At 40.3% G+C, this 24303-nt stretch overlaps 2 protein-coding genes across 2 annotated transcripts in view; one reads left to right on the top strand and one right to left on the bottom strand.

The window, feature by feature from the left end:
• The window catches only part of LOC126185115 (catenin delta-2), a 491417-nt gene that overhangs the window by 290275 nt on the left and 176839 nt on the right, over positions 1-24303 (top strand). The gene's annotated exons all lie outside the window — the stretch shown is intronic.
• LOC126184337 (piggyBac transposable element-derived protein 3-like) lies at positions 3350-3848 on the bottom strand. Its single transcript, XM_049926714.1, has 2 exons — positions 3845-3848; positions 3350-3798 (listed from the first exon to the last, which is right to left on the bottom strand). Exons 1-2 carry the CDS (start codon positions 3846-3848, stop codon positions 3350-3352), a joined length of 453 nt encoding a protein of 150 aa, XP_049782671.1.

Here is a 24303-nt window from a genome sequence, read left to right as displayed (position 1 = left end):
ACCTTCAGAAAAGACCTCCTATCATTTAAATCTACATTCGGTGTTAAAAATTTCTAGACTTCACCTTGCCATTGCAAGTCTACGTTTTATATCCTCTCTACCTCAGCCATCAACACTTATTTTGCCTCCCAAATATCAGAAGTCATCTCCTATTTTAGGTGCCTCGTTTCCTATTCTAATTGCCTCAACATTACCTTATTTAATTCGGTTATATTCCATTGCCCTTATTTTGATTTTGTTGATGTTTATCTTATATCCTCTTTTGGAGACACTGTCCATTCCGTTCAACTGTTAATGTCATCAACGAACCTCAGATTTTTTAATTTTTCTCCCTGCACTTTAATTCCTACTCCAAATTTCTCTTTGGTTTCCTTTTCTGCTTGCTCAAGGTACCGACTGAATAATATCGGGGATAGGCTACAACCCTGTCTCACTGCCTCCTTGACCCCTGTGTCCCTCTCATGACCTGCTGTCTGGTTTCTGTGCAAGTTATAAACAGCCTTTCGATCCCTGTATTTTATCCCTGCTACCTTCATAATCTCAAAAGAGTATTGTAGTCAACATTGTCAAAATCTTTCTCTAAGTCTACAAATGCTATAAACGTATGTTTTCCTTTCCCTAATCTATCGTCTAAAGTAAGTTTCATGGTCGGTATTGCCTCGCATGTTCCTACACTTCCCCGGAATCTGAACTGATCTACCCCGGAGTCGTCTACTACCAGTTTTTCTATTCTTCTGTAGAGAATTCGTTTCAGTATTTTGCAACCATGCCATCTTAAACTGATAATTAGGTAATATTCACATCTGTCAGCACCTGTTTTATTTGGAACTGGGTGCATTACATTCTTCTTGAAATCTGAGGGTATTTCGCGTGTCTCATACATCTTGCATACCAGATCGAATAGTTTTGTCATGATGGGCTCTCCCAAGGCTATAAGTAGTTCTGACGGAATTTCATCTACTCAAGGGGCCCTGTTTCGACATAGGTCCATCAGGTCTCTGTAAAATTCTTCTCGCACTATCATATCTCCCATCTCATCTTCATCTACGTCCTCCTACCTTTCTATAATACTGCGTTCAACTGCATGTCCTTCGTATAGACCCTCTATACTTAATTTCCATCTTTCAGTTTTCCTTTCTTTGCTTAGTACACGTTTCCCATCTGTGCTCTTGATATACATACAGCTGCTTCTCTTTACGGCAAAGGTCTCTTCAGTTTTCCTGTAGGCGGTATCTATCTTTCCCCCTAGTGAAAAATGCTTTTAAATCCTTACAGTTGCCCAATAGTGATCCCCTGCTTAGCCGTTTTGCACTGCCTGGCAGTCTCATTTTTTAGACGTTTGTAATACCTTTTGCCAGCCCCATTAGATGTATTTTTATATTTTCTCCTTCCATCAGTTAAATTCAGTACCTCCCGTGATACCCAAGAATTTCTACCAGCCTTTGTCTTCTTACCTATTTGATCCTCTGCTGCTTTCACTATTTCATTTCTCAAACCGACTTATTCGTCTTCTCCTATATTCCTTTCCCCTGTTCTAGTCAATCGGTATTTAATGCTCCCTCTGGAACTATCTATATAATTTCATTCTTTCAACTTATCCAGGTCCCATTTCCTTAATTTCCTAGCTTTTTCAATTTCTTCAGTTTCAGTCTACAGTTAATAACCAATAAATTGTGGTCAGAGTCCACATCTGCCCCTGGAAATGTCTTACAGTTAAAAATCTGGTTTCGAAATCTTTATCTTACCATTATATAAACAATCTGAAATTTTCCGCTGTTTCCATGTCTCTTCCACGTATGAAACCTTAACTCAAATGTTAGAGATCATTAAATTACGCTCTCAGCAAAATTCTACTAGGCAGCTTCCTCTTACATTCCTTTCCCCCAGTCCATTCACCAATTATTTTTCCTTCTCTTCCTTTTCCTGCCATCCAGTCCCCCATCACAATTAAATTGTCGTACCCCTTAACTATCTGAATAATTTATTTTGTCTCCTTATTCATTTCTTCAACCTCTTCATTATTTGCAGAGCTAGCTGGCGTATTAAGTTACACTACTCTGTGGTGGGTGTGCACTTCGTGTCTATCTTGGCTACGATAAAGTGTTCACTATGCTGTTCATAGTTCATAGCCTCCATTCCTATTTTCTTATTCATTACCCCTTCTTGGTTTTTTATTTGTAACCCCATATTCACTTGACCAGAAATCCTGTTCCTCCTGCCACCGAGCGTCACTAATTCCAACTATATCCATCTATCCATTTTCCTTTTTAAATTTTCTAACCTACATGCCCAAGTAAGGGATCTAACATTCCAAAATCTGACACATAGAATGCGGGTTTTGTTTCTCCTTATGACGACATCCTCCTGAGTAGACCCACCCAGAGATACGAATGTGGGACTATTTTACCACCGGAATATTTTGCCCAAGAGGATGGCGTCATCATTTAACCATACAGCAGAGCTGCAGGCCCTTGGTAAAAATTGCGGCTGTCGTTTCCCCTTGCTTTCAGCTGTTCGCAGTACCAGCGTACCAAGATCATTTTGGATGATATTACAAAGCCAGATCAGATAATCACCCACACTGTTGACGCTGCTACTACTGAAAAGGCTGCTACCCCTCTTCCCTTTTCTAGCTCCTATAAGACGAAAGGAACTGTGAAATATTTTCCTATAAGATCCACTTTTCTTGCTTTTCAATCTCTTACTTTGCACTACTACTCTCTCCCCTATCCAACGCTCCCTCCGTCCCTCCCCCCCCTCCCTCCCTCACCACCACTCTCTCCCTCTCCCTCTCTCTCTCTCTCTCTCTCTCTCTCTCTCTCTCTCTCTCTCTCTCCTCTCTCTCTGGTCAGTTTTGTAGGTCTATGTAGAGATGAGGAAAATGGACACGTAGAAGAAGCTATGTTATTAACCCTTTCAGACCCGAATTTTTTCTGGAGGAAGGAAATTTTTTTAAATACTGTAATGGACTTGGATGATTTTTAATGATTTTAGAAGCAACATTTATAAAAAGATATGGTACCATTTTCGAAAAAAAAATTTGTACACATTTGTGTACACTGGGCTTCAATCAACACTGAAATGATAGCAGACAAAACTAATTTATTTAAACATTACACATAAATTTGAAATCATTTACACACAAAATACATGCAAAATTCACCATAGTTTTAATTAAAAATGAAATGAGTCGGGAATTATGTTCATTATGTGGTGTTAATTGACATGATGTGAACGGAAACAGTTTTTTTCCTTTGACCGACAAAGATGTACGTTACATTTTTCACATTTTATTCGTGAACGTCCCTTCCATCCCGGAAATTTGCACCTGGTAGGCAGTGCACCACTTTCATGAAGAGGCAAGTGTTGTTCCATCATACTGAACCTCTTCAGGAAGCCTAGTTTCTCCTCGTCGTCTTTGAACAAATGTATCTGGTTGTGTGGCAGACGGTCGGCCTCGTTTTCTATTCGAGGTATCCATCCCACTTAACACTAGAACATCAGCCAGCTTCATACAGAAGTGTAGGAGATCCATTATTTTCTTCGTTGGCAGACCAATTGCACTGGCATTTTTCCTGTATTCGAGCCAGCTCTGTTCCACAGCAAAATCTACAGCATGGAAAATAGCTCTGAGTGTCCATTTCTTTGACTTTATAAAAATTCTGTAGTATGACATCAATTGATCAAAAAGATCAACTCCGCTCAAGCCATGGTTGTAGCATTTTACAATCTCTGGCGGATCGATAGTAACATATTTACTTTCTTTTTTGTCCCAGCGTTCAACTTTGTCAATTTCTCCTTTTCCAATAAAATTAGAGCCTAGAACAACTGTTTTGTTGTCAACCCATTTTACTAGTGTTATGTCATCTGCGCTACAAATTTCTTCTGTAAATCCTCTCCTTTTTCATTGCCTCCTTATCTGGTATTTGAGGAGGATTTGCAAAACGCTTAACTCTGACAGTTCCAGCAGCACAAATTTTTTCTTGTTTCAACGATGGGAAAAGCTTGTATGAAGAAAAGAAATTGTCAAAATATATCTAATGCCCCATTTGGTTTTTTATTCTCTGGGCTAAACTACTGTTGGACCTTGGCCAAATTCCTTCAACAAAGATATCTGAAATTCAGTCGATGCTCCCTGATAAAGAATAAAATCATAGGCTTCTCCACATAACATGTACATTTTGATACCCCACTGAGAAGGCTTTCCCTTCACATACTTTTATACTGACAGCTTCCCTGTGAGTGGGATCATTGTCTCATCAACAACGAGCTCTTCCTCCACAGATAACTCCAGACGTCTGTTACGGATGGCAGTATATATAGGCCGAACTTTATAGAACTTCTATTTATTGTTTGCTGGTATAGCCATGCTGTTAACAAGATGTAAATTTGTTCTGAGTTGGAAGAATCTATTTCTGGGCATACTGTCAAAGAATAATTGCATTTTCAATGTTGTGTCCCAATACATTCGAACTCTAGGAAATTTTAGAGTTCCCATAAGTATATGAAGCCCAAACAAGATTTGGAGTTCCGCTGGTGCAGTTTGTTTGAAATTGCTAATTGTTCCACTCTGCAAGGCATATAGGTTTGTTATATCAGCCATACTACTGAACAGATCATTAGTAATGTACTTGCTGAAATAAGTTGAAGGAGAAAGTATCTCCTTCAACACGTTATTCCCATTCGTAATATGAATCCAGTATAGAGAGAGGACGATGACGCCACTTGATGTCCTTTTTTTCTGACAAAAAGTATTTTACATGACTGAGCTCATTGTTGGTAAGTGGATCACTGTCTTGAATACCACTATTGTTGTTATCATTGTCACTGCTTTCATTATTTGCAGTTGACTCATCATTGGTTTCTCCCCTGTTTATTTTGTCAGCCACACTCTCGTTTCCTTCTCTCTTGAAGTACAGTAGGATTCTACATCAGGAACTGATTCTTCATCTGATGATAAATCGAAATCTGACACCTCTCCATTCAGCAGCATCTCTAAAATGGCATCTGCATCTCTCTCAGTGTTGAAATACTGTTTCTTCAACATGATGAACAGAACTGAAATATTCACAAATAATAATATCAGTAGTGGTATTTCCCTAAAATAATAATTTACAGTAGACCTAACGACATTGTCATCAACGGGAGCTTCAATGCTATGTCTATTTTCCTAATTGTTGCCCATAACAATACCTAGTAATACCACATACTTCATATGTTTTGAATAAATCCCAGTCAAAACTCATGCAATCGTCAGGATAAAAAGAAACTGTTCCAACAAGTGCTTCATGTGAAGGAAACACAAGATACTCAGTGTTATGTAAAACATTGTTCTTGAGACCTCATGGCTACAATTGTGCACACAGAAAAACATTGCTCCTTTTTGTTGACTAAAACAAATGATTTTGAAATATTGATTGTTGTAATAAATAAATCAAACATTCTACAATGTTCATGCAAAACAACAATACTGGTACTCAACAATACTGTGGGTTATAGCTTAGCAAAGACTACCAGGTACTTTCAAGGTCACAAACTGCTCTGCACTGCTACATTAATCTGTTGATATGTTTATAGTGCTGCACAGCAGATGGCGGAAAAAATGGTTCAAATGGCTCTGAGCACTATGGGACTTAACATATGTGGTCATCAGTCTCCTAGAACTTAGAACTACTTAAACCTAACTAACCTAGGGACATCACACACATCCATGCCCGAGGCAGAATTCGAACCTGCGACCGTAGCGGTCGCTCGGTTCCAGACTGTAGCGCCCAGAACCGCACGGCCACACCGGCCGGCAGATGGCAGCACTTGTGCACGGTGAAAAGAATGAACATTCACAAATGTGTACATCAGCTCCCAATTGAGTAAAAATATTTCTATTGCAGTTAAGAAGTCGTGAAAATTAATGTACACAGTTATAACCACAGGGTCTGAAAGGGTTAAACGAATGCACCACATAGTGAAAATTACTTAAAAATTTCTTAAAAGGAGAATGAACTGTGCTGTTTCTGTGAGAACTGATGCGTTCATTTCCTGTGGCTGTTGAATCTCTCTTGCTTTGAACATCAGTGTAGTGAATTATTCTTTTCTCCGATTTTTATGACATTGCAATGTTCCAGTTGGGTGTTAAGTGGAGACAGTTAAGTGGAGACTGGTAACAATGTATATTTCCGGTTCGCTGGTGGGAATTCGGAAGTTAACGTAATATAGTCACGTTGCCACAGACCTGACGATGGTACATAGGTGGTAACATTTTTACCCTCGACTCGTGGATCAAGACAAGTCTTCGAAGTTATTCAGGTCTGCTGATAAAATTTTCACTTAATGTCTAGTACAGTGACTGCACGAAGTACCACACCAGGACTGCGATGATGTTTGTCGTCACAACTGCGAACATAAAAGTAATAAAACGTCTGTGCTGCTTATCAGTGGTTTGGTTCTCACATAGGGACAAATAAACACAGAAAAAAATAACAGACGCAATGGACTTCCTTTGGTGCCTAAATCTTTAATCTGTTCCACTCTCATATCATCTAAAACAGTTGCCTTGGTATTTTTCGACCTCTTAATGACTTTGTCAAGTAATTCCGTGGTGATTTCAACTGTGGGGTTGCTAGTCTCGATATATGTCATTCCCTTATGTTATATTTATGCGCCCAAAATTTTTCAGTCAGGCAAGAGCTGATTTTGCAACAGTATGAGGAAACGGCTGATGTTCCCAGGACCTTTAGACTGGTTTGGGACATGTCAAACACTATATGGGTTAAGTATTTTAGCTGTATGTCTGCATCAGAGGAGTTATCTGAAACACGGAACGATATTCACATAACACAACAATGGATTACGTCCAGGAACATAACTTACCTTCCATCCACACGCTGGGATTCAAGGTGGGATGACTGTCTGGAACTACTGTTTATCACTTCCATGACGAGGTCTCAGTATGCTACAGACGAAATTAAGTTGTCTACTTATTTAACAAATTGTTCCACACCATTTGTTATTTAATCAAATTATACATATACAAAGAATTAAATTTTATTGGCGAAAGTAAAAAAAAAAAAAACGCTGATATTAACAAGTGTGTAATTCAGGAATTTCATATGTTTTTCACATACAGGTCTAAAAGGCACAAAATCACTGTAGTGAGAAGTCATAAGATGTATATGTTTTCTTGGGATTTCCTTGCCCATTTTCGGTCTGTCAGTTTAAAGAAGTGGAAAAAACGGAGATACACTATAGCACTCCTCCAGCCAACTTGCAACCTACCGCTAATGAACTTTTCACTCAGACGCTGGTTACATTACCACTGAGCTAGCGGACCACTGCTGTGTTTCTGTAAAAGTGGTGGCTAATATATATAATTAGCGGCGTAAAAGATGAGAGTAGTGATATTTTCGACTTGGAGCAACTTTCCTGGACACAGAATCACAAATCTGATAGCCTAATGTCACAGCCTGTGTGAAAGTCACTCAGAGTATTTAACGGAAATGAAAGAAAATACGAAGCTAATTTAGCTGGATAATTACTCGTATATGCCACTCCAGGACGTAACTTGACAATGACAGAACTGCCAAACATACTATGCAATCTTGCCCTTTGTACTAGCCTCGCCGGCCGCGGTGGCCGTGCGGTTCTAGGCGTTCAGTCCGGAACCGCGCGACTACTACGGCCGCAGGTTCGAATCCTGCCTCGGGCATGGATGTGTGTGATGTCCTTAGGTTAGTTAGGTTTAAGTAGTTCTAAGTTCTAGGGGACTGATGACCTCAGATGTTAAGTCCCATAGTGCTCAGAGCCATTTGAACTATTTTTTACTAGCCTCAGGAACACGGCCAATGGTTGCATTGAGCGGGACTGGAAGCGAGTGAGGAATGTAGCTCGTGTCTCAAAGATGCACGGCCAATCCGACCCACTGGCGAAATATCAAATGTATTAAGCCATTGGCTTCTGCTATTATTTCAGCACAGATACTAACAATATTCAGATACACTGACTGTAAGCTGAAAATCATAGATCAGTATCTGTCACAATTATTATTGTTTTACTTTCTTAAGCGTACTGCAATCTGAGCTCATTTGACAGACATGATTCACTTTTTTGGAATGTCTATGGTGTTTGTAGTGTATGCATTACGCATATTTAACCCATTCTTTGATCATTCTAGACAATGGTATTTCTTGAGAACACTGTAATAGACACTAGCCCAAAAAACAGAGGAACACAAATGAGAACAGAACAACAGAGCACTGAACTAAAAATGCGAACGTGCACAGAATCATTCTGTAAGCTACAAGCGCACTGCACAGCCTCAAGTCATTCACGCGAACTGTGCATATAAACAATACATTACCGAAATAGCGTGATTCAAATGTGTAAACAAACGAAAGCAGGAAACGCGAAAAGGATCACAATATGCTGACAGTACAGTCTTCAATACGTCATTCTAAAGTAAAACCACCATCCAGTCTATAATAACACTAGCCAACAAAATTTTACTTTATTTCTGTAACTGGCATGAAAGTATTCCAAGTGGGATTCTAGGAAATGTAATGTAAAGAACATGTTGCACCCAGTCTACTGTAGCTATGCAGAGGATTTGCTATAACATCCTTATAGTTTTCTGCCCTCTTATTTTGTGCAAAGTTTATTGACACTTGAACAAAGGCATCCTAAGCTAACTCTTCATATCCTTTCAAGATGGTGTAGAAATGCTTATCTTTGTACAGTGTGCGTATCTGGGGAGTCACGAAAATCCCCTTTTTTATTTCCGTCTCATTAACACGTGAAAATTTCTCGCGCAAATAGAGAAATCCTTCCCTAGTTTTATCCATGGCCTTAACGAAGTTTTTCATTAAGGTCAATTTTATATGAAGAGCAGGGAGAACTATGCTCCTGGATTCGACAAGTGCTTTGTGCACAACACTGTGAGATCCTGGTTCAAGCGATTTCCATGTAGGCCATCCTTTTTTTTTTTTTTTTTTTTTTAACGAAGTGCTTCGGCAGTGCTATCCAAGAGGTACAGGAAGCAACAGAATTTGGTGCAGCCGTGTTGTAGTCCAAGTAATATGCCTATCACTTTATCACTTTCAGATCCCCGCAAATCTGCCATTTAAACTTGTCATATTTCAGTCACACTAAAAATTGTTTCATGCCACCATATGCTTCTTTCATGTAAGGAACATAGCCATTCGGAATCTATGGTAATATGTTGCCATTATGCAGTAGCAAACACTTGAGATCTACTTTGGAGGAGTCAATGAGCAATCTCCATTGATCGTGTTTGTAGTCAATGCCTATAGCTGCCATTAATGCCTGTAAATCACTGCAAAATACCAAGTCCTTTTCACTTTCGAAAAATGGGAGGAATGGCATATGGTGGTTACGGAACACAGTCACATTTACCGTCTTATCAAGACCATTCCACTATTGTAGTGTCGACACTAACAGTTCAGCGTTACCTTTCAGCAATTTTAGATCTCTCACTAGGTGATGAAGTTCACGCTGTGTTATTTTGGATCTTTCGAAGAACTAGGTTTTGAAGGTGGTGGTGCAGCATTAGGTTCACTACCGCTGTTGTCAATTTCACAATCAGGTGGGATAGGAACAGGTAGTCTCCGTGGGGCACTGGTTGCATGGCTGACGGTATGTTAGGATATGCCAAGGAGGACTTTTTCTTCTTGGAAATACCATGTGTTAATGAAGTTGTCATATGAAAATAACCATCATTCACGTGGTTTGATGATTCTCGCCAGATTATGGTATACAAAGACCATGAAAATCCTTTATGATTTAGCCACGAATAAAGACGCGAGACAAGATACACAACACACGTGAGGAGCCCACAGCTCGTTCTGGTCCCCGTGTTCACAGCCAAAGCACAGTCCTAATATATGGTGTTATTGGTCTCCTTTACGATTTCAGTGTAGCCTGTCCACAAATGTAACAAAAATTGTCAAAACTGATTACGCATTTGCGAGGCGTATTGTATCACAGGAATTACAATAACCACACGCACTTGCTACATTTCAGTAACACGTTCTTCCAGCACACGAACAGAATACAGTCTGCAACAGACTGAAACTACGCTTGAATGAAACATACTCCGATCTTCCCTTCCTCTTACCTTTCCCCTTGTTGCTACGAGCCCGCGCTAAAAATAGCGACAAAACTCACACAGCTATTGTTGCCTGAAACTTCATCACTCTTGTCTTGGGCTATAGGGGAAGAGACTGGCTATGAATGCTAATAAAATGTAATTATAATTAAATGCCCCCGCTTTTAACTCGAAAACTTGAGACAATTCGAGTTTTTCTTGTCGTTTTCGTTATTAGTGTGGTCTGTATAGTTAACAAATATCTCTTTCATCCCAGTTACATTTTCGCTGTTGGCTAGTGCAATCACAAGAACGAATAGTATCCTCTACCCATAGTGATTACAAAACACCCGGCTGATGCTTTGTTCATTAAAGCGAAAATCCTCTGATGAATAAGCTTTTTTTAATTTATTGACGTATGGTTTCGTACTATTGACTTATCTAGGCCATTACAATAGTCATACGACAAGCCTAGATGAGTAATTGCTAGAACAGACTGCTGCATTAAGTGGCAATTAGTAAAATATTGTTATACTCATTCTGCTGAATAGGTTTATGGTAGCAACTTCTTAAATCACCAATAGATGAAAGTTTTTACTTTACACCCAGCACTACATTAGATAAAATGAATGGGATGATTCAGATTGGATTCCATGGTGGAATGTGTGGAAATTATCGAGATAATATTAATTGATTATGCCAGATTATCATCACTCCGTAACAACGGTCTTGTAAGCCATATTATTACCTACACTTACTTTCTGCGAGTGAGAGAATGGTTCATAAATGTGCAAAGAGCATTTACACTTCTTTACTCAATGCATAACACAGTCAAATGATGTGCTAGTCATTCGCAGGCAGATACTCAATGTTACGCCTTTCTAGAGACAATTTAATTTTTTCCATAGCAAACGGTCACCTCCTCGTGGAGGCTAAAAACATGAGTAATATTTCTCTTACATTAAGGTCCTGGTCGCAATATAGTATTCTGTTATTTGCATATAATTCTCCGTTTTAGTTAGGCCCATTTTGTGAAGAGATGCTGCGAAAACGGCTTGCTACTGCTAGATAAACGAAACTATTGGATGGCAGCCCTTGAAGTGTTCGACATGTGGCGCCAGATCGCTCTTGGATACATTCATGTTTCTCCAGATATTGCTCACTGATTCTTGTTCAAATGAATAATTTTGAGGTTGCACAAAAAGAGCAAAACCAGGACGACATATAAGCATGGAGACTAGCTATCTCACAGATGACATCACTTGAGAAACCTGAATAGTCTTTAGGAAATAGAAAAATAGTACAGCAACAGACTCAGATGACATGGGAAAGCAACAAATTAAATATTTCGATACCAAAATAAAATGCATTGCTTTCATACCGCTTCCCATGTTAATATGCACCTAGATGACTACATTACCTCTCATAAGGGAACCTCCCCATCGCACCCCTCTCACATTTAGTTACAAGTTGGCACAGTGGATAGGCCTTGAAAAACTGAACACAGATCAATGGAGAAAACAGGAAGAAGTCATGTGGAACTATGAAAAAAAATAAGCAAAATATACAAACTGAGTAGTGCATGTGCAAGATAGGCAACATCAAGGATCGTCTGAGCGCAGGAGTGCCGTGGTCCCGTGGTTAGCATTAGCAGCTGCGCAACGAGAGGTCGTTGGTTCAAGTCTTCCCTTGAGTGAAAAGTTAATTTTTTATATAATCAACTTCGCTCTCCAAAATTCCAGGACATGTTCAGATTTGCTTGGATATATGCAGGATTTGACGGTCTACACACGGAAAAATTTGAAAACGTTAAAAACATATGTTTTGACAGAGCACAGAGAAAACTGTGCAACTGGGAAACTGTTGCATTCATTTGTTGCCGTTTATGTGACAATTATGTTTTCATCACTTTTTAGGAGTGGTTATCACATCAACAAGAAAACCTCAATCGGGCAAGGTAGAAGAATCTTTTTACCCATTCGCCAAGCGTACAAGTTAGGCGGGTCGACAACATATTCCTGTCATGTGACGCACACGCCGTCACCAGTGTCGTATAGAATATATCAGACGGAATCGGTTGACCTATGACCTTCTGATCAAATGTTTTCGGTTCCCATTGTAGAGGCACGTCCTTTCGTCTACTAATCGCACGGTTTTGCGGTGCGGTCGCAAAACACAGACACTAAACTTATTACAGTGAACAGAGACGTCAATGAACGAAAGGACAGATCATAACTTTACAAAAATAAAGAAAATAAAAGTTTCACTCAATGGAAGACTTGAATCAAGGACCTCTCGTTCCGCAGCTGCTCACGCTAACCATGGGACCACGGCGCTCCTGGCCTTACACTTTCCTTGTTGCCTATCTTACACATAGACTACTCAGTTTGTATATTTTGCTTATTTTTTTAATAGTTTCACACAACTTCTTCCTGTTTTATCGATTGATCTGTGTTCAGTTTTTCAAGGCCTATCCACTGTGCCAACTTATAACTAAATCTGAGGGGGGAGCGATGGGGAGGTTCCCTTGTCAGGTGTGTCACTGATACCCTCTCCAAAAATTACTGTAATAACTCGATGTCATGGTCATGGCCGAAAACGCAGGTATGGTGAAATACGGCGTGATGAACGAATGAGCAACAGTGCAAATGTGTAGTTGGTGCTGCAAAGTGGGGAGACTAACTATACGCTGTTCATCTGCAATGACAAACTGTCACATTTTTTAACAATGTTACATACCGAAAGATGTTAGTTGCATTTTCGATTGAAATAAATAATCACTCTAAATTATATTGCTCAATTATTCGTTTAAAACCGCTTTTCTGTCGCTTATTTTCACTGTTTTTGAATGATGGTGTTGCAAGAATGGAAGCATCTTCTCCACACCCAGAATTTTCATTTAATCGTGAGAGAAGAGGAGACCACTCAGTTCGAATAGCTGTTACAGGAAGATGGTAATGCAGTTACAAATCTGCACCATTTCAGATGATTTATCACCATCATGGCAAAGCAGTTCACCTTCGCGCATGTTACCCAATTATGGAATGAGAAATACACTCTACCAGAAAGCCATTAATGGATGGTCTTGAAGAGTGCATAATGTTTTACTGTTCTTTCAACTGCTGGCTCCATTTAATCAACTAAAAATGGATGGTCTTGAATAGTGTATAATATTCTTCTGTTCTTTCAACTGCTGGCTCCATTTAATTAACTGAAAATGGTTGACAAAGATTCATCACATCTGAAGGTGAAAAACATGAAATTCCTGAATTACACACTTGTTAATACTAGCGTTTTTTTTTTACTTTAGCCAATAGAATTTAATTTTTTGCACATATAATTTGATTAAATAACAAATGGCGTGGAACAATTTGTTAAATAAGTAGACAACTTAATTTCGTCTGTAGCATACTGAGACCTCATCATGGAAGCGATAAACAATAGACAGTCATCCCATCTTGAACCCCAGCATACAGATGGAAGGTAAGTTATGTTCCTGGATGTAATCCAATGTTGTGTTATGTGAATATCGTTCCGTGTTTCAGATAAACCCTCTGATGCAGACATGCAGCTAAAATACTTAACTCATATAGTGTCTGACATGTCCCAAACCAGTCTAAAGGTTTGGAGCCTATTGTAAAGGTAGAATAATATCTCTGAAATAGGTCCAGGGAACATCAGGCTGTTTCCTCATATTGTTGCAAAATCAACTCTTGCCTGACTGAAAAAATTTGGATACATGAATACAACATAAGGGACACATAAGGGACACTAGCAACCCCACAGTTGGAATCACCATGGAATTACTTGACAAAGTCATTAAGAGGTCGAAAAATGCCAAGGCAACGTTTTTAGATGATATGAGAGTCGAACAGATTAAACATTTAGGCACCAAAGGAATCCATTGTGTCTGTTACTTTTTCTGTGTTTATTTGTCCCTAAGTGACAACCAAACGACTGATAAGCAGCACACACGTTTTCTTACATTTACTGTTCGTGGTTGTAATGGCGAACATCATCACAGTCCTGATGTACTTTGTGCAGTCACTATACGAGCCATTAAGTGAAAATAACTCCCAGGACATGTCTTGACCCACGAGATGAGGGTAAAAATGTTACCACCCATATCCCATCGTCAGGTCTGTAGCAACCTGATTATATTCCGAATTCCTACCAGTGAACTGGAATAATTGTTACCAGTCTCCAGTTAACTCCCATCTAGAACATTGCAATGTCATAAAAAAATCAGAGAAATTAATAATTCACTGGACCAATGTTCAAAGCAAGAGCGATTCAACAGCCGCAGGAAATGAAAGCGTCAGTTCTCACAGAAACAACACAGTTCATTCTCCTTTTAAGAAGCCCCCGACTGATAGTTAATTTCATGATGTGGTGCATTTGATTAATAACATCAACTTCTTCTACGTCTCTGCTTTCCACATCTCTACATTGAACTACAGAACTGACGAGAGAGAGAGAGAGAGAGAGAGAGAGAGAGAGAGAGGTGGGAGGAAAGATTAAAGGTAAATAAACATTAGAAGTAATCTTTTACATATTTCAGGGAGGGTGCATGACAAAGCGCAAGAGAGAGTCTCAAAGAGTCTTCCTTCATTCACTGCTTTTTACGTATGTACCTATGCACCAAATCAATCAGATACATTGTATTCAAAAATATGTTTAAAAGAAACTTATTGCAATTAGAAAGGTAACATGAAAGAAACTCATGTTTTGTTACTTTTGGTTCGATGTATTTTCGTTGCCAAGAAATGTTCCACAGGGTGTCGTTGACAGAGAAATAGGAAAAAATGTACAAATAAGGAACATAAAATGCCTTCAGTACCATAATATCTTGTCCATTATTCCCCACTATTCCGAACTTCAATAACTGCCTTGACATGACATGCATGATGTATCAGATGTAATTGCCAGAAGAGGCAACTTCCTTCCGGGGTCAAGTGGAAAGTCCTACAGAGCGCCAGCTGTAGCCATAAGGGTTTCGTGACGAGTTATCTACATCTACATCTACATGATTACTCTGCAATTCACATTTAAGTGCTTGGCAGAGGGTTCATCGAACCACAATCATACTATCTCTCTACCATTCCACTCCCGAACAGCGCGCGGGAAAAACGAACACCTAAACCTTTCTGTTCGAGCTCTGATTTCTCTTATTTTATTTTGATGATCATTCCTCTCTATGTAGGTTGGGCTCAACAAAATATTTTTGCATTCGGAAGAGAAAGTTGGTGACTGAAATTTCGTAACTAGATCTCGCCCCGACGAAAAACGTCTTTGCTTTAATGACTTCCATCCCAACTCACGTATCATATCTGCCACACTCTCTCCCCTATTACGTGATAATACAAAACGAGCTGCCCTTTTTTGAACCCTTTCGATTCCTCCGTCAATCCCACCTGGTAAGGATCCCACACCGCGCAGCAATCTTCTAACAGAGGACGAACGAGTGTAGTGTAAGCTGTCTCTTTAGTGGACTTGTTGCATTTTCTAAGTGTCCTGCCAATGAAACGCAACCTTTGGCTCACCTTCCCCACAATATTATGTATGTGGACTTTCCAACTAAAGTTGTTCGTAATTTTAACACCCAGGTACTTAGTTGAATTGACAGCCTTGAGAATTGTATTATTTATCGAGTAATCGAATTCCAACGGATTTCTTTTGGAACTCATGTGGATCACCTCACACTTTTCGTTATTTAGCGTCAACTGTCACCTACCACACCATACAGCAATCTTTTCTAAATCGCTTTGCAACTGATAATGGTCTTCGGATGACCTTACTAGACGGTAAATTACAGCATCATCTGCGAACAACCTAAGAGAACTGCTCAGATTGTCACCCAGGTCATTTATATAGATCAGGAAGAGCAGAGGTCCCCGGACGCTTCCCTGGGGAACACCTCATATCACTTCAATTTTACTCGATGATTTGCTGTCTATTACTACGAACTGCGACCTTCCTGACAGGAAATCACGAATCCAGTCGCACAACTGAGACGATACCCCATAGGTCCGCAGCTTGATTAGAAGTCGCTTGTGAGGAATGGTGTCAAAAGCTTTTCGGAAATCTAGAAATACGGAATCAACTTGAGATCCCCTGTCGATAGCGGCCATTACTTCGTGCGCAGCGAAGGTATTGACTGCGTCTTGCCGCTTGTGTACTTTACATACGACCAGAATTCCTTCGGATTTTCTACCAAATTTCGAGACAATGTTTCATTGTGGAACCTATTAAAGGCATCTCGCATTGAAGACCGTGCCAAATTTTTGCGCGTCTGTAAATTTTAGCCAATCTTCGGGATTTCGCGTTCTGAACTTCGCATGCTTTTTCCGTTGCCTCTGCAACAGCGTTCCGACCTGTTTTGTGTACCATGGGGGATCAGTTCCATCTCTTACCAATTTATGCGGTATGAATCTCTCAATTGCTGTTGCTATTATATCTTTGAATTTGAGCCACATCTCGTCTACATTTGCATAGTCAGTTCGGAAGGAATGGAGATTGTCTCTTAGGAAGGCTTCTAGTGACACTTTATCCGCTTTTTTAAATAAAACTATTTTGCGTTTGTTTCTGGTAGATTTGGAAGAAACGGTATTGAACCTAGCTACAACGACCTTGTGATCACTAATCCCTGTATCAATCATGATGCTCTCTATTAGCTCTGGATTGTTTGTGGCTAAGAGGTCAAGTGTGTTTTCGCAACCATTTACAATTCGCGTGGGTTCGTGGACTAATTGCTCGAAATAATTTTCGGAGAAAGCATTTAGGACAATCTCGGAAGATGTTTTCTGCCTGCCACCGGTTTTGAACAAGTATTTTTGCCAGCATGTCGAGGGAAGGTTGAAGTCCCCACCAACTACAACCGTATGAGTGGGGTATTTATTTGTTACGAGACTCAAATTTTCTCTGAACTGTTCAGCAACTATATCATCGGAGTCTGGGGGTCGGTAGAAGGAGCCAATTATCAACTTAGTTCGGCTGTTAAGTATAACCTCCACCCATACCAATTCGCACGGAGTATCTACTTCGACTGCACTACAAGATAAACCACTACTGACAGTCACAAACACTCCACCACCAATTCTGCCTAATCTATCTTTCCTGAACACCGTCTGAGACTTCGTAAAAATTTCTGCAGAACTTTCAGGCTTTACCCAGCTTTCTGTACCTACAACGATTTCAGCTTCTGTGCTTTCTATTAGCGCTTGAAGCTCAGGGACTTTCCCAGCACAGCTACAACAATTTACAACTACAATTCCGACTGTTCCTTGATCCAAGCACGTCCTGTATTTGCCATGCACCCTTTGAGATTGCAGCCCACCCCGTACTTTTCCGAGGCCTTCTAACCTAAAAAACTGCCCAGTCCACGCCATACAGCCTCCGCTACCCGTGTAGCCGCCAGCTGAGTGTAGTGAACTCCTGACCTATTCAGCGGAACCCGAAACCCCACCACCCTATGGCGCAAGTCAAGGAATCTGCAGCCAACACAGTCACAAAACCGTCTGAGCCTCTGATTCAGACCCTCCACCCAGCTCTGCACCAAAGGTCCGCAGCCGGTTCTGTCAACCAACAATGCTGCAGATGGTGTTCTCTGCCTTCATCTCGTAAGCAAGTCCGGCAGCCTGCACCAAATCAGATAGCCGCTGGAATCCAGAGAGAATTTCCTCAGATCCAAAGTGACACACGTCATTAGTGCCGACATGTGCCACCACCTGCAGCTGGCTGCACCCTGTGCTCTTCATGGCATCCAGAAGGACCCTTTCCACATCAGGAATGACTCCACCCGGAATGCACACGGAGTGCACACTGGATTTCTTCCCCTCCTTAGCCGCCATATCCCTAAGGGGCCCCATTACGCACCTAACATTGGAGCTCCCAACTATCAATAAGCCCACCCTCTGCGATTACCCGGACCTTGAAGGCTGAGAATCATCCTCTAAAACAGACAGGCAGCTGCATCTGGCTCAGCCAGAGACAGTACCTGAAACCTGTTTGTCAGACGCACCGGGGAGGCTTTCTGATCAGCCTTCAGGGACGTCTTTCGCTGCCTGCCATGCCTTCGAACGACCTCCCAATCAACCACAGGCAAGGGCTCAGCCCCACTGCGGGCAGCAACCGGGGCAACCACAGCGGCAGACCGATCTGGGGACAGACGGGACGAGGTTGACATCCCCATGATACCCAAGTCCGGCTTCCCACAGTGGTGCCCATTGGCAACAGCCTCAAGCTGCGCGACCGAAGTCAGCGGCACCTGCAGCTGTGAGCGAAGGGATGCCAACTCAGCCCTCATCCGAACACAGCAATCACAGTCCCTGTCCATTCTAATCGATGTTGAACAACAGTTACTGAAACACGAGTCCATGCCTAGACAACACAAGGGAAACACCCAAAAAATGTATGAACTAACCTGTACAAATGCCTAACGACTGCGCTACAATCTGCCTGAATTTACGATTACAGTAACTAAAACTCGAAATTACACCTCCTATACGAAACTCCCACGCAATTTAAGTAATAATCTACGAAGTAAACATAGAAAAGAAGCTATATACGTATCTTTCTGCGCTGTCGATGTGCACCAACTGGGAGCTCAGGCCACATGGTCTCTGAGAACCTACTAGACAGTTTTTATATACCTCAGCCCACATGTTGTCCATTGGATTCATATCAGCAGTGGTGTGGCAGCCAGTTCATGACCCTGATGAGAAAATTGCATAGCTGCTGCTGAACTAATGCTGACTTATGCAGAGGTGAATGATACTTCTGTAAAGCGAATTTTCGTTCACTGTAAAAAATCCACACTCAAGGCAACATCACATTCTTCATTAGGTTAGTGTGTTACCTATGATCAAGGGTTCCCCCAATTCTATGAAGTACTCTTATTCCTCTCGCAGAAATCCATCGCCAGCAGAAAACCGATAGCCACCCACTTTTCCTTGCTTTCGTACGTACTCTCCAAGATATCTCATATCTCGTGGTCTGTGAAGCACTCTTGGACAATTGTTGCTCGTGGAAAACACCTTCTCATCAGAGAAAATTACGTTTCCCCACGCTGCGTTCTGATAGAGCTCCGAGAATACCAGCCAGTATACCACATTATCATCCCTAAGTTCCTGTTTCACAGCGGGTCTTCGTGTGTGGAGTCCATCTTCTATCATCCTATGGCAAACTGTGTCACTGGAACGGAGGGAGGTAGTCTCTCGCCACAGTGCTTCACACTTAGGAAGGAAAGCTTCGGTACTTATGAACAAGCTCTGTGTTCTCCTGTCGTGTGCTAGATTTTTTTTTTTTTTTTTTGCCTGAGCTGTTGTTACCATGTCCTTGAACAGAATTCTTCCCCCATCTTTTTTCAGTTGTAGGTGTTGGGCAGTATCTGCTGCCAGCATCTCTAACTGAAAGCTTGCATTCTTCAGTCAGAGCGACAACTGAATACTTCCAGTGAATCACTGCAACTAAGCCGCCATGGTGTGATTTCTGCTTGCTGCTCTTATGATGATGCCTGGGGATGAAGTAAACAGTTATCGTCGTCAAAAGGTGTGGCAGTGTAGATGGGCTGAAGGAATACATATTTGAAACTTCTTGCTGCTTTAAGTCTGGTCTGTAAGCCTGTGTGCCGGCCGAAGTGGCCGTGCGGTTGAAGGCGCAGCAGCCTGGAACCGCAAGGCCGCTACGGTCGCAGGTTCGAATCCTGCCTCGGGCATGGATGTTTGTGATGTCCTTAGGTTAGTTAGGTTTAACTAGTTCTAAGTTCTAGGGGACTAATGACCTCAGCAGTTGAGTCCCATAGTGCTCAGAGCCATTTGAACCATTTGTAAGCCTGTGTGTCTCTAGCCTTTGGAGACCGTGAGGCCAAAAACACTAAGAGACTTTTTTGAAGGCCATAGATTCAAATCCCGCCCATTACATGAAAAATTTTGTCTTGAGTTTGTGTTCGTCTCCGTGTGTCTGTGTGTATTCCAGAATAAACTTTATGAACTAATTCTTAAGGAACGTGCTTCAATTTGAACTAACAATCGATAGCTGTACTGTGAAGTTTCTAAATGCTGTAGTTATTTAGTTAGTTAGTTTCATGCTCCATGGATCATTTACATGATAAATTGCAGTGATGTGGAATGAGTTATTTTACATTCACAGCAGAAATTAATTTGTAAATAGGGTTACATGCTGAACAGTCATTAATTTTTGTTTCTTTGTTGTTAGTTTGAAATACACAGATGTGAGTTAGTAATTCCTACCCATCACTTTTTACACATTACAGCAATAGAAATACTTATGGTGGAGCAGATTAATTTGCCAAGGAGAAACTTTTTCAGTTTGCTTACAAATTTTATTTTAGTGACTGATGGACATTTTATATCACTGGGCAAATGATTGAAAAGTTTGGCTGCAGCATTGTTCACCATTTTTGTGCATTAATTTGAAGTAATGAACGCCATTTTTTCTTCTGGTGTTATAATTATGTACATCACTGTTCCTTCTGAACAGCAAGGGTTTATTTAAAATGAACTTCGTGAGGGAATAAACATACTCTGAAGCAGTATTCTGAGTTCCTGGTTTCTTGCAGAGATGTCTACAACATGATCGTGGATGAACACCACATATTATTCTAGCAGCACGTTTTTGAGCAATGAGGACTTCCTTTCTTTAAGATGGTTTACCCCAGAACATTACCCCATACAACATTATTGAATGAAAATATGCAAAATGTGTCAGCTTACTAATTTCTCTCTCCGCAAGATTTGCGGTCACTCTAAGTGCAAGTATGGCTGAACTAAGTTGTTTTAAGAGTCTGTAAAGAACTTTTTCCAGTTTAAATTCTCATCAGTATGGACACCAAAGAATTTTGAAGTTTCCACCCTATTTATTATTTCTTCACCATGTGTTATCATTGGTGTAGTACCTCTAGATTTGCAGAACTGAATATTTTGTGTCTTTTTAAAATTGAGAGTGATACCATTCGCAGAAAACCAGTCAAGCACACTGTTACTAACATTGTTTAGCGTGTATTCTGTTGCTGTATGTGTGCCTGGATTGACTACAACACCAACATCATCTGTAAAAAGAACTAATTCTGCCTGTTGCATATTAGATGGAAGCTCATTTACATATATGAGGAGCAATGGTGGACCTAAAACTGAACCTTGGGGACTCCATTTGTGATTTCTCTCTGGTCAGAAGAGTCTTCCCTGATTACATTGACTGAATTACTACGTACAGTTTTCTGCATTCGTTTGGTTGGGTATGGCTTTATCTTTGGCGTGGCTAAACCATCAATTCCACAAAATCTTAATTTATCTTGGAGGAGGTTGTAGTTCACACAATCAACTGCCTTATATAGGTCACAAAAAATACCACCCAGTTTTATTTTGTTATTTAATGTCTGAAAATTTTTGAGGATACTTCATTTAAAGCTCATATGTTGTTGTGGACTTCAGTCCAAATATTGGTTTGATGTGGCTCTCCATGTCACTCTGTATTGTACAGGCCTCTTCATCTCTGAATAACTAATGTAATCCACATCTTTTTGAATCTGCTTACTGTATTCGTCTTATAGTCTCCTTCTACGATTTTTACCCCCAATACTTCCCTCAAATACTAAATTGGTGATCCCTTTATGCCTGAGAATGTGTCCTATCAACGAATCCCTTCTTTTGTTCAAGTTGTGCCACAAATCTCTTGTCTCCCCTGTGCTGTTTAATATTTCCTCATTAGTTACATGATCGGGCCATCTAAACTTCAGCATGTTTCTGTACCATCACATTTCGAAAGCTGCTGTTCTATTTTTACCTACACTCTTTATCGTCCATGTTTCAGTTCTGTATATGGATGCACTCCATATAAAGTCTGTCTGACTGACCTGTTGCAGTTGGAACTTAGGCTGTAAGTCAAAGGTATTCAGTTCCAATTTGGTCCAAGGCATGGTGATTTTCTTACAGTGTTTGCGTTGTCTTTTGTGTACTTTATGAGAAACAATGATAACAATGAAACACAATTAATAACTGTTTGATGTAACTGTTGAATGCTAGTTTCGAAAATATGAACTACTGTAACATGTATATATCCAACCTCAAATTTGTAAACAAATAGAAAAAGAATCATGTACTGGTAATGGGAGGTACAGTTGGCATCTATGTGATGCATGTCAAGCTTTGGTAATTCATCCTGAATACCACATTGGGTCCAGAGCCCGAGTTTAAGATTAGTCACTTGAGATTCTAAGATTCCAACCATCACATGAGATGATATTTAACACTTTATTGAGAACTGCTAATTTCAATGGTTATATAGAGTAACGTCACCAACAATGCGACAATCTTCTAAGGAGGCAGGACCACTAGCCTTCACCCATAAGTGAATGCTGCAATCAGAATTAATTTTGAGCCTCCGACGACAAGTCAAAGATAAACTCCCGTGAGGCAAAAGATAAGAACCCTCACCATAGATAATAACTTCAGAAACAGGAATAGTCCTATAAGAAAGAACTTCCCTGGTTTCAAAAGATTCCAAGCCTGGTCGTAATGACGTAATGTTATGGCGCTTATGGAAAATGGTAATGTTCTATGGACATAATATTACATCACACCAGTTACAATGCTATTACGCAGTGTCGAACGTAAATACACGACTCCTGCGAACGTCTGTCAGGTATGAAGGCTTTGTAGATTCTGCTAGCTGTTAGTAGCAGTATCACTGGAAAAATTCGTTTTTGAAACCTTTGTTATAGTGTCTCCTCTTGTAGGCATTAGCTGACGTTTAGGTTATCTCTGTTTGTGTGGTGTGTGTTGATTTTATAATCAAAATCATCAGTCAAGAAGCCAATGATTTATGAAGTCCGTGACGAGTCTGCAGCTGATAACTGCGAAATATTTTACGATGACTCAGATGACATATATATCCTATTACCTTCGGAGTTTCTGTCGTTATAAGGGACATCCCTGTAGATAAATAAGGAAATCAGCCCCAGCATATGATTCCAGTGAGTGTAATGATGGACTATGTATCTCTCCATGTTCAATTTGAATCACACTGTACTCCAATATTAACTCAAAATTTTATTTTGTTCTTGCTTTTTGTGTTTTCTTAGATTTAAACAATGTGTAAACAAAATTTAAAAAGAAAGATCATTTCAAATGGCTCTGAGCACTATGGGACTCAACATCTTAGGTCATAAGTCCCCTAGAACTTAGAACTACTTAAACCTAACTAACCTAAGGACATCACACACACCCATGCCCGAGGCAGGATTCGAACCTGCGACCGTAGCAATCCCGCGGTTCCGGACTGCAGCGCCAGAACCTCTAGACCACCACAGCCGGCAGAAAGAAAGATCATTTGTTTGCTTACCAAGGTATATATTTGAATATGAGAACACCTTTTCATTTTTTCTGCAATAATTTTTATTAAATTGAAATTTCATCTATGGATATAGATTTGAAACCTGCAATACCCAAATTTTTATGTTTAAAGTAGAATGTTCAATAACCCTAAAAAAAGTTTTGAAATTCAACTACATATTTGAACACACGGCTTATAACTTCCAAGAAACCACAATTTTAGCCAGTCCACAGGTAATTGCAGCTATGTATAAGACCAACACCATAAGTGTTAATCCACAGTTCCTAATACTCAGGCAACTTCAGTAACCACAGGCATCTTTGATGTGAATTTGAATAGCTTTGACAGTAAGTGTTAATGCCACTTAATCAATGTTGGGTGGATACAGGATACCAAAAACTCATAAATGTGCGAGATATGTGACACATGTGAATAGCTAATCGCTTTATCTTCATACTGCAGGGATTTTCTGAATCCCATGCAGTTGCAGCTTCTCTCACAATGGAAGACAGGCCGTGTGATGAAAGAAAATTGCTTTAAATGCCTTCAACATCACCAGCATGACAAGAGAGTTCCACCAACACCAGATCAATATGATATGTCTGACATAAGTCATAAACCCCTTTGACAACACCTCACTTACAGTCATCCATCCTCAATCAGCACCACGAGCATATTGTAGTAACTAGAGATCAGTGGTTTGATTTGAACCTGGGGTATGAGAAATGACAACCATTGGTGTAGTCTTTTGTTTGTCTATGTTTATTTGTTGTTTTTGCTACTGGCAGTTAGTTTCTGCTATTGTTCAAAGCCCTCATTCCTCTTCATCCAGTGCTCTGTTCCCCATGCTCTTGTTG

This window comes from Schistocerca cancellata, chromosome 4 (assembly GCF_023864275.1).
Source record: "Schistocerca cancellata isolate TAMUIC-IGC-003103 chromosome 4, iqSchCanc2.1, whole genome shotgun sequence".
NCBI lineage: Eukaryota > Metazoa > Arthropoda > Insecta > Orthoptera > Acrididae > Schistocerca > Schistocerca cancellata.
This window is presented reverse-complemented; position numbering and strand designations above follow the sequence as displayed.